We start from the raw sequence: 12,713 nt of genomic DNA, 5'->3' as shown, positions 1-12,713 counted from the left end.
CTTTCGCGAACATTATTCTTCATAAAAAAATATAAATAAAATTATAAAAAAGTAATATTTACGCAATGCTTTATACTTGATTTATTATTAAAGACAAGATACCCTGGGCTTCGTAATAAAATAACAAATAAAGATGCCAGACGTAATGCTTAGGCATCTTATATTATTCAAAATCATGAAAAATATGTATTATATACAGAACTAAAGGTCCCAGAAACAGCTGTTACAAACAAGGAAAAAAAATTGGCAAATAGTACGAAGTTTCAATGATGCATGAAGTTTAAATTCCATTACGGGCATTCATACAGATTTATTAGTTTAAAATATAAACCCTTGTTGTTCACCAAGATAAAATAAATAATCCTCTTCAAAACATGAAATTTTTAGTGGTAAATCTGGTTTTTAATATAATGAGTTATGTAGATTGTTCTATAAACTGGGTTTGGTTGTTTGATAACCCTGTTAGGTTTAGGAATGTCAGAATGACAGCATAATCAAAGATGTACGTTCAGATTGGTCCTGGAGGGGCAATGCTGATGAATTACTATCAAAATTTTAAAATTAGATCATTCAATTATTTGTTGGAAGATAGTCCGAATGGTGGTCAAAAAACGAATAAAAATAGTTTTTTTGCTATTTATACCTTTATTGAACCCTACAATCTATTTCATACGGTCAACTATCTTCTAACAATACATATCATTCACCATTTGAAATGGAAGGGAGGTTTGGTGTGTTTTTATTGTTTCATATCGTGCATTTTATTTTATCCTTACAGACAAATAGAGGCCAAACAAGTTTTATGTTGATTACCAATCGCTGATACTGCCACTCAATAGATTAAGCTGGTTAGGAGATGAGTTTTTGGGCCTCAGATCCTCTGCAACTAAGACCATATATAAAGGTGTGATTCTTGGTACTCTAAGGTATGCATCCCCAACGTAGAGCAGGGGAAGAGGGGACCGGCCAACATTAGAAGAGTGGCTTTCCTGAGGTGGTGAAGGTGCTGGAGGATCTAACCTGTCGGATGCAGAGAAAAATTGAAAAATGACTTCTCTCCCTCTCTCCCCAAATAATTAAACGAACCCCCTCCCTAACATTATTATATAATCATATAAAAATAAAATAAATTGTTGATTTTTGGAAGCAGTCGCATGTACTCTAACCCACTGCTGACGCACCCCGTATGCCATACGTGGCGACGAAGGGGGATACAAAAAATACTGTGTGAAAGTAGTCTTTTTAGTAGTTGGCCCAACCTAGTAGTTGCTACCTTCACTCTGTAGGACTCATCACCCCGTGATCCATAAATTTAAACGTAACAAGAATAACCTGAAACGTAGAACTGCTTCAAGAAAGATTGAAGTGTTTATCACTTCATGTATTCATGTAGATACAAACTGATGCACTTGAATAAAATTACATTTAAGTGGTAACTCTTGATTTTCCTAATCAAAAATGATGAAAAGTACTTCTTGTCCAAAGTTTAATTTATTTCAAAAATATTGAATTAAATGAAATTAAATCTTTCCTGCTGATCCGTGAAGGATCAAGGATGATGTACTTTGTAAGGAAGTACTGTTTCTGGACCATCGGTTTTTCAAAGAGGTGATTTATTTGGTAACACGTTCCACCGCCAGAATTTTACCCAAATAAGGGTACCCACTTCATGAGGTTAGGCGAATCCCGGAGGGCACTGGAACCTACAGGGCTGATTCATGGCTGTATTGAAACAGAAAATAATTATCTACCACAGCCGGATTCGAATCCGAGTCCTAAGAATTAGTACCACAGTGCCTTACCAATGTACTACTCACTTCCACATTATTTATGTATAATTATATTTATTTTAGAACTCTGAAGTATATGAATTCTAGAAGCAGAATGTTGAGAAACCTAGTGATTGAGCCTGGGGTTTACTTATTTCATTAACTTTTATAACCTTCGATCGAGCAACAGTAAGTCCTTACGTAGTTTTATATGATATTTCGTTATCATAAATAACCATTTATTTTTATGAATAATATTCTAATATTGAAAGTTAATGACAGGAAAAATATGATGATGTCCATTTTTAATAGAAACTACTGGACACACAATCTTCCCAAACCCGAACAGAAACCAACAGATAAATCGAAGCTATCCATCAGCTGCCAATGGGTCCTAATGGTATCTGTCTCACCTCTGTCCTCGTCATCATTTCGAATCGTAGTCTGTCCACAGTTTGTATCTTGTCACCTGTGTGTGGATCAGGTGTCCGATTTTCTCTTAACACTTTACTATAATAAGACTCATATTTCTGCAAAATATAGCACAGTGTCTCATAAGTGCAGAATCAATAAATAAAATACTATTTATTATTATTTAAAAGAAAAATTAGATAAATAAAATGAAAAAAATGGTTGGGTTGACAGTCCTCACTAACCAACAGGATGTCATTGAAGGTCACTACATGTTCCAAGGAGTTCTCCCGAAACCTTCAACTCTGAACATAAAGTCAGGCAGGGGGTCAAAAACTTCTTCCAGTCCAAACCACCAACATTTTACAAGGAAGGAATTGATAAACTGCCAGGAAGATGAGAGAAGGATATGAATAATTGTGGCGCGTCTAAAAAATCAATATAATTTGTTATTTAATGAGCGCAGAATAAATGACTGATAAAAAAGCGGAAGGTACTTATGACTCAACCCTAAAATATCGCTGCACTTATCAGTAGCTGCGATACTGAACAACATCATATACTCCTTAATAAGATATCTTTAGTGAAGAAGCACCTCAGTTAACAAGGATGTTCTGGATACTGTTCATCGGGTGCCTCATCGCCGCTATCGGAGACGGGGAAGCAAATTCAGGGCTTGAATCATCAGCGTACTTCAAGCAGCTGGTGGAATTTTTCAATGACCTCTTCTACTTCAGGTCTGGACATCCCGATGACGGACATTTGTACTTTGAGGGAGACTTTGACGATGAGCAGGGAGAATTAAAAGGCAAAGCAAAGGTAAGTTGGCAGGATAAAGAAAATTTGTAGGACTTAGTTTGGAGATTTTTGAACTTAGATAATTTTCCTCTCAACCCGATAGTCAAGAAACCACTCGTATAAAAAATTTCTGAATCTTTTGGGGAGAGAGTGCCACAATACTTTTTTTTTTTTTTTTGCATGTAAATCTTCCATTCAGATATCTTTTACTTTGACAAAAAATATATCAGATGTATTTGAGAAATATGTTTCTATTGATGAAGAAATATATTTCATAAAAAATAAACATTAATTAATTTTTAGAACTAAAAAAATAAGTTATTGGCCAAAAAACTTTTCGACGAGATATATAATCAGTGAATTGAAGTACAGATTTAAATTACAGGACTAATTTTTTTTTTCGCAGCTTGCATGTGGCTTTTCTAAGTACCTACCAAAAATACAGAATTTATAGTGAAATATTTATTTATAAAATTAATTACGCGCTTAATAACGGATATTTCTAAATTATTCTCAGAGGCAACACTTATTTTCCCAATGAGTCTTTCAATTGACTGATTGGCTATCTCCTGCTTCAACAGTTTTCAGAAAAATACTTTTTTTTTTTTTAATCATTTATTATGATGTTATGATACATATATACAACAAGTAAATTTGCTGTTGATAGTGACATGATACAAACATGTGGAGAATCTACCCATTGATAGAACTCCAATAAAGTACATTTATTAATATTTTTCGTTACAAAATTTTTAACATTTTTCGTTGCAAATTTTTAAAAATTTTTCTTTGAAAAATTTGTGCAGAAAAATAAAAAAATAAGAATTAACTAAAATTTACAATTTGGCTAACCCTTTATTCAACGTTGAATTGTTATTGAGCGACTCAATTGAGCAATATTGAGTTAATCATCCTGTAAACTAAAAGGATCAAATATAGCTTAAGTGAAATTAAAAAGTAATTATTTTACATGAGAACAGTCTTCAGACTGGCGAAACAGAAAAACTGCGCCGCCATTTCACCGTCATACTGGTATCAGGTTTTTATCAATAATAGTGCAAGTACCCGGTGGAAAATCAGTTATTTCACCCTAATTTAAAAAATTAATGATTTATTACACGTATATTCGTAAGGGTTGTAGTTTTCGTGATATTTACTAAAATAAATTGATTTAAAAAACACAACTTGTGGAAAATATATATTCATTTACGGATATCATAAAAACTACAACCCCTACGAAGATTTTTGTAATTAACTACTTAATAGAAAATTAAACTAGCTTTAATTTGAGTGCTGATAGACATCTGTACATCTTATGGTTCCTGAGATATATTTTTCTCCTTTTAGGCTCTTGTACTAATTATAACACAAGAGCCCCGTGGAAAAAAAATCAGTTATTTCACCCTAATTTTTAATTACTTTAATTAAAAATATGTATAGTTACTAGTCGAAATTGAAAATTTAGCAAAGAATACTTAAGGGTAATAAAAATTGGTAGCTGTATCAAAACGTTAAAAACATTATTATTATTAATATCATCAATGAAAAACACAAATAATTTCGATTAACTTATTTTAATGTGCCAACGTTTCGGCTAGAGTTTCTAGCCTTCTTCAGGGCTAAAAACAGAACAAGAAAACAACCACAGTAAGTATAGAAAAATAAAAAAATAAAAAGGAAGTATAAACAGAATAATTTTACACAAAAAATGAATAAATTTACAAAATAGAATTAATAAAATGAAGTGATGAGAGAGGCGGAAAATAAAATGTATACATAGGTAATTGAAAAAGTTGGTAAAATAACATAATTAAGGGAATGAAATAAAAATGAAGTTATATAATGCAAAGAAGTATGAACATATTAGTTATTATTAATTTAAAATTTAAATATGAAAACATTAATTTACGTTTAAAACATTAATTTTTCTTTAGCAGCTCCATATGTTTGGACAACACTTGCAAACTTCATAAAACATCTTTAAAAACAGAGTAAACTTGCTGAATTATTAGCCCTAATAGAGCCGTTTCGTTCAATAGTTCTCAAAATATAGCTTTTCATAAAGCAACAGTTCATAAAAAATATTCTGAAAAATCAATAGTTAATAAATTTATTTAGAGAAATCTATATATCAAAAAACATTTGAAGTAAAAATGTCTATTAACACTCAAAACAAAGCTAATTTAATATAATATAAAGTGATTTATCACACGTATCTTCGTAAGGGTTGTAGTCTTCATGAAATTTGCTAAAATAAATTGATTTGAAGAAAACAACATTTACGGATATTATGAAAACAACATCCCCTACAAAGAAACGTGTAATAAACTACTTACAACTGTATAACATATATACAACAAGTAAATTTGCTGTAGGTGAGATAGTGACATGATACAAACATGTCGAGAATCTACCCATTACTTTTAATAATATTTTTTGTTGAAAAATTTTTAACATTTTTCGTTGCAAATTTTAAAAAAATTATTATAGAATATTATAATTATTATTATTATATTTCTATTTTATAGAAAATTAAACTAGCTGACAGACATGTGTACGTCTCATGGTTCCTGAGATATATGTTTTATCCTAGAAGAATTAGTTACTTTAGAATTAAAAAAAGAAATCAGATATTTTACCTTAATTTTTTTTTTACTTTAATGAAAAATATGTATAATTACTAGTCGAAATTGACGAGTCTGCCAAATAATAAAAATTTTGTACTCTTACTATAGAGTAAATTTGCTAAAATAGTAAATTAGCCTTAATAGTGAAATTTACATTCAATAGTTCCCGAAACATAATTTTAAAAACCTAACTAAACTTGGCAGACTCGTCAATTTTTACTAATAATTATAAATAGTTTTTAATAAAGTAATCCAATATTATTATGTAATAACTGAAATTATTTTCGTTTTGGGTTGTTGGACAATTACATTCTACGACTTCCTGTGTTAAATAATATAACTTTTTTTTTTAAATATTCGGCTTTCCAGTGGTAAATAATACTTCTGTATTAAAACTCTTATTTCCATATATGTGTTTCAAACTGAAAAAAAAAAATTTCCTCTATGCCCTTGGATTAATTATCAAATCCTTTTATAGCTTATATTTATTTATTTTTCACTACTAATAAAAATGTAAATTGGTTAATTATTTTGAATAAAAAAAATTAAAAATATTTCACAAAAAGAATTTTAAAGAATTTCGCATTAAAGCCCTGACTATTTCAATTAAACCGAGTAGACCTATTTTATATTAAAAAGCTCCAAATTTAACATTGATTTGCCGAGATTTATCCGAGATCATTTTTGAGAATATAACATAACATCGATAAATTTATAATTTCAAATTAATTTCGAATTTTGAGCTATACTGTTCACACACATACACATCATTATGCAAAACTTGGTTATTTGGTCTCAATACTTCATATATAGCAAGTGAAAATAAAAAACATTCTGTTTTCAATGCACACCAACTATAACGTAAGTTTTTTCTTTATCTTTAGAGATATTTATACATTTAATATTTATCCAAATAATGGTTGGCAGGTGTCCATTACGGCCGGTTCAAACCTTATTAACAATGAGATGATATCATATCCGGATAGCAACACCAAGCTTTGCACAATGGAACTGAGATGGAATGGAATCACGGTCGAAATTACAAAGTAAGAAGAGCAATTATGTAATATGTCTCAAATTTTCATTATTTCTTATTTTTATTTATCTATATATTTATTTAATACCATACCAGTCTGGTGGGCTTTACATGGTTAAAATAACTGTTAACAAGTACATTTCTTTATACTATTAATTATGGAGGTATAGTCTCATACAGAAGACACCTTTAACTATATACAACGCCATAGAAGTAATGTCTATAATAGAATTGATAAATACAGAAGTTATAACAGAATTTCCTGCATTAGTCTAGGCTTCACTCTTCTGGTTGAAGTTGGGTATCCCAAGTTGAAGGTCACTGCTCTTCCAACAGTTGGCAACTAGGAGTAGAACTTCATGGACCGTTTCATGGTTTAGTCCTCTTTTGACTCCATTTGTAATTCCAGACGCAATTGGCTGTTTCTTAAAAAGCAAGGATTATCGACTACGATCCTTAGGACATTATTTTGAAAAGATTGTATTTTTTTTTTCCTTTTCATAAAGGATACAACTCCCCAAACTTCACAGCCGTACATCACCAGTGGCCGTGGTGAGAATTATTTTTAAAATAGCTGTTTCTGGTTTTGATCTGAATTTCTTATTTATGATAGGATATAGCATTGCTAATCTTGCGTAGGTTTGAGTAAGATGGATGTTGATATGGTGATTCCTGGTAAGGCGGCGATCGAGGTAAATTCCCAGGTGTCTTACTGTTTCACAGGCAGGATTCCATTCCATATTTATACCTTTAAGGATTATGGTTTCTTATACATAATACTCACTAAATACATTAAAGATCTATTTTTTACATGAGCAGTTATCTAATGCAGAATTCTCATAATGTTGGAAAAAAGAAGAATTTCACAGTATTCTTTACTCATTAAAGGATATTGCACATACTTTTAGTTCGTTGTAACATGACAACCTAAAAAAAGATATATATACATATTTTTACATTTTTCGAAACTTTTGTTTTCGAAAATCCTATATTTATAAAATATGTTATTCCAGTTCATATTGGTTAGACTGATGCCAAATTAAAAAATGGAGAAATTATGGAATCAACATGTAAGGTATAGTTCTTCATGCAACAAGAAAGAGGTTTAATTTAGCTTATTCATGAAACAAAATATTTATTTAATAATATAGAGCATATGATCTTGTTGAAATTTATAATCATTAAAATAATCATTATATGTTCAAAGATAAAGTATGTATTAGATAAAGCACATTATCATGTCAAAACAATGCATAATTGTTAAAACATATTTTTGGAAAAAAAAAACTTCCTTGTGTTTTGTGCAATAATAATAACACACACACACAAACACTAATTCTATTGTTTCATCACCGTCTCCGAGGGTTTTTGAAAAATCTGGGTTTAGTCGTCCTAAGCTATTGAGGTGTGTTGTGAAATATTGGCATTGTTGGAAAATATGCCTTATTGTCAGTTTATTGTTGCAATACTGGCAGTTCGGAGGCGTTTCTTTTGAAATAAGATAGGAGTGGGTGAGCCTCGTGTGACCTATTCTCAGGCTGGTCAGTACATCCTCCTCTCTACGGCATTTGCGACTGGAGGTAACCCAGAGTTTGACATCCTTTTTAATAATTTATAATTTACTCATTCTTTACTTATACTCATACTCATCACTCGTTATTATTACTCATACTTATTATCTTTTTTTAGTTATTTAGCATAGCTTAAGCAATAATTTTTCTTTGAGTAAGGATCTGTCCACTTTTTATGTTACTCCCTCTTTTATCTCCCAAGTTTTAGTAGGGAAGGTCCGGCCGGGAAGGATTACCTTTGTTGTGTGTTATGGTCTCTCCATGTAAGATTCGGACATATCGTACATAGACCAACCTTCTTGCCATAAGTTTTTGTTTCCAAGAAGAGATAATTCAGGCTGCCACGGAAGCTATTATGCTATTTTTCAATTTCAGGTGCCTTTTGAATATTGCTCCATTAAAATATCTTAAGTTTCCTCTTCTCGTTAGAAGCAAATATTTCAAAATATCGAACTGCCTTGGGCGTCTTGTGGCGCCCTCTTTATGATTTGGATACTCTAATTTGCCAAAGGTTTGCACTATAAACATTCATAAGGAAAAAGGTACTGGTTTTTAATAATTTCGCTAATGCTCTTAAGAGCAATAATATACTATAGTAACCTCAATTCGCACTATACCATAAGCATATTTGATGATTCTGTTGTTATAATATTTATTTCACAAATAACCATATTTTTATTTTTATCTTGTTAATAGCTAAATTGATCATTTGTTGCAGTGGAAGTAAATATTTACTGAGCCAATGTAACATGCTCCTCCAGTTCAGCGTTTCTAACAAGACAGGAGTGACAATCAAACCTGAAATGGTTTTTCTCTACGGTTGCACCGTGGAACAAGATGGTGCACTGTCACTTAGGCCCACAGAGGTGACTCAAAGTGTGTCCAACTTTCTCAAGAAACAGGCAGATGAGTACCTGACCCATCAGTACAACTCGGCAGATTCCTTCTCGTATGATTACTACAAAATAAATGGCCCAGACAAGGACCAGTTCGAAGATATATTATATACGGTTTCGATTTCTGCCGGGGAATATTAATTTATAATTATTCAATATACTGTATTGAAGATGTAAAGATCTACTTTTCTTCAACTGAATTGTAATTATTAATTTAAAAAGAGTACAAGAAAAAAAATCAAACAAAAATAAATAGATGTTTTGTATCTGACCCCACATTATCTAATTCCCGTCCTAACAGAACAGTTTTAGGATATTGATGTGAAAAAAAAACTTCCTTTAGAATATTATCGATTTGTATAGTTGTTTGTACAACGTTTTGGGTTTCCCCATCTTCAAGTACTAATATTTCTCATTTGTTAAGTATATTCATTTATTTTTGAAATCTTGTCAATAAAAATTTATAATATAACATTGTTTAAACAATTAATTAAAATTTTAATTAAGTAACCGTTATGAACCATATAATTCAATTTCAAAAATGAGTGTATGTACTTAATGAATGAGGAATATATTAGTACTTGAAGATAGAAGGGGCCGAAAGGTTGTACAAACAAATATAGAATATTGATAATATTCCAAAGGAAGTTTACTTTTCACCTCAACATCTTAATAAAAAGAACAAACAACTTATTTCAAAACAGCTTTAAAATCCAACGAAATATAAATTCAATAACAGAGGGTATATTATTCTAAAACCCATAATACATGAAATTGCTTAGATACCTGCCAGAAATAGCATGGTATTCTTATTTCAAATACGGTAATTAGGTCATATGATTTATCAATTTTTTATTTTTCAAAATATATGAATACTTTGTAATGAATAAAAATTGTAATAAGTTTTGAAAAGTAGGTCGCTTCTATATTTTGGAAAATTGAATCCTAAAACCGGTTTCCTAACTTAACCAAAAAATACAAATTCACGAAGTAATCCAACATTGTTATGTTCCACAGATGGCGTACGTCAAACTTAGGTTTACCTTCAATTTAAATTATTTTAATTAAAAATAAAAACAAAATGAAATCTACTGGTACTGGTACAGGTAATAGTGGGGAGAACAAGTCCGGCAAGTGAGCATACTGGTCCAAATTGCCATCCCCAAGGCAGACCAATGGAATGACTCTTTATGAATCTTATTCCTCTATATCGAACCTTTTGATCTTTATAATGAAATTCAAAAGGGACTCTCAATCTATAGAGGAAGCCTCATTTCCTTTAATTCTATCAGAGCCTAATAGCCTGTATCTTAATGACGCATACCTACCACAATCTGCTATGTAATGTAATCTACACAAATAAAGCCTACACAAAATGAAATCAATGTAAATATTGTCAAAAAAGATGGTAGATAATAAAAATTGACTGAAACGGTGCTCATTTCTATATTTTGTTCATTTAGTGCTTTAATGTTGTGTCATTTTATTAAAAAATTTGTAAAAAATCATCAAACCCGGTTTTTACTGGAATGGTACTGGTCACTTTCCCCCTAATTAACAGGGCTTTACTATACATTATGGTTTAAACTTGCATCATTTTCAGCCATTGATGGCATTGCTGTAACAGGCTAGATTTATCTTGGTTGGTTAGCAAAATAATTGCTATGAGACTCTGTAGAGACTATTTCTTGAATGTATCAAAAAACACGTTTTTGTAGTTTAAATCACAGCAGCGAAAACCAAGGATATTATTACAAGATTGGAAGACAAAACCTCAAGCTTCTGAAAAGCCAGTAACTGACCAGTCATTATCAAGTCATTATTAAGTCAGAAATCATGACAATAGAAAATAAAAATATATACATGTCAGAGACGTCAAATGTCATTTCATTATTCCAGTAATGACTAACCAAATAGAGATGATTCATGTGCATCTGATCATATATTTTATTCTGATGTGAGATGTGCTATTTATTGTCCGCATTTATGTGTTCTGTAAGCATGTTCTAATGATTTCTGACTTGGAGAAACATTTACTGGTACCTAATTGATAGAATTAAGGCTTTTTTTTTAAGAATTCCTGATGATCATAAAGTACTCATCTCGTGAGATGCTCTTTATTTTTTAACTTCAGCCATAGAAATATCTAGGTTCTGTTTTCTGCTGTCGATATATCATGAGAATAGTGCAAATTGAAGTTAAATATTTATATACTATGGCGCATTTTTCATTTCATTCTGCTTTGTGCCATGGTTAGCCCGTACTAGCTCTAAACATTGACTTGTTTCTTCCCTGGGTCAACTAATTGTCTCAATACTGATATTGACTCAATTTTTAATACGACATAAGTTAAAATCTTAGACAAGCAGCATTGATGAGAAAACGGATGACCAACCTTACCGAAGGCTCAACATCAGTCTAACACGATGTGAACAACAGCGGGGCGCGGTGTCATCGATGTACAACACCTGCCTTATCTCCGCCAACTGATTTACTGCAGCGCTCGAGCGCCCTATCACCGAGCGATCACATGAATGCACCTAATTCCAGCCCGGGCAGTTTAGCATTGGAAACGTTATGATAAATCGCCATTGGCGAGCTATTCTTTACCCACCCATAAATCCGCGGAGGATCGCATTACTGTCTCAGCTCGGTCATTTGTAACTTTTCCGATACAAGCTCATTTCGTGTCCCCGTCTGCCTTCCATAAATATCATTTGGTTACGATGCAACGCAGCGCTGGTGGCCTCTGGGAGCAGGAGTCGAAAATCACTATTCCAGTTAGGAATAAAGTCCTATAAATGCAGCACATAATGAAATAAAGAGTTTAGACTGATGATATATCATAATATATGTCAGCTAGAGAACACAGGATTACATTAACATTATTTTTCAACCTAAACATCTTTTATCTGTTGTAAATAATTTTTCATATAATTTGATTTTATGCTAAAGATTTTAAAGCTATATAATAGCTTGTTCCATTTATCATTCAATTAATCCGACTTTTTAACTGAGGTCAAGTCATAAAGGATAATACCTTAACATTCATGAAAAATTGCTTCATGTCGAAAAAAAAAGTATGCAAAGTTATGGACATGTGGGAGTGGCCCTTTTATATTATGAATGAGATATTATCCTATCACACAAATTTCCAAGAAATACAATTTTTTTTAACATGTTAAAAGTTTTCGTAACCAATCCCAAAAATAAAAACATTTAATCGTAAGCATATATAATTGTATTCCTATGAGAAATTATTTTTGCTTAAATGCTTGTATGACACCGAAATCCAGATTGTTAGAGCTTGTATATGTAACAGAAAAGGCTGTTTGGGCTAAAGTCCAATTCCGAAAAGAGAAGAGTAAATTTGAGTTATACTTAGTAAATCATGTTATATTATGTAAGTTAGGTTTTATTGAATTGGGACTAAAAAAAAAATATATAAAATTAGGCAATTTCAAATTGTACCCCAGTAATTAGAAATAAGAAGCTCATTAAGCAAATATAATTTGCTAAATAACAAAAAAAGTTTCAAGATCTTTTTTATCAGCTTCAAAAGATTCACTATAAGTAAAAATTCCTAACTCAACAAACATTAAGCC

General features: G+C 31.3%; 1 protein-coding gene across 1 annotated transcript; it reads left to right on the top strand.

Annotated features, from left to right (window-relative positions):
* Positions 1–2,705: 2,705 nt before the first annotated feature.
* On the top strand, positions 2,706–9,361 carry LOC106681742 (uncharacterized). The gene is made up of 3 exons (XM_014422210.2): positions 2,706–2,999; positions 6,533–6,651; positions 8,931–9,361. Exons 1-3 carry the CDS (start codon positions 2,790–2,792, stop codon positions 9,247–9,249), a joined length of 648 nt encoding a protein of 215 aa, XP_014277696.1. The 5' UTR covers positions 2,706–2,789; the 3' UTR covers positions 9,250–9,361.
* Positions 9,362–12,713: the final 3,352 nt, after the last annotated feature.

The sequence above is a fragment of the Halyomorpha halys genome, unplaced genomic scaffold, assembly GCF_000696795.3.
Source record: "Halyomorpha halys isolate HHAL.00 unplaced genomic scaffold, Hhal_1.1 Scaffold362.1, whole genome shotgun sequence".
Classification (NCBI taxonomy): domain Eukaryota; kingdom Metazoa; phylum Arthropoda; class Insecta; order Hemiptera; family Pentatomidae; genus Halyomorpha; species Halyomorpha halys.
This window is presented reverse-complemented; position numbering and strand designations above follow the sequence as displayed.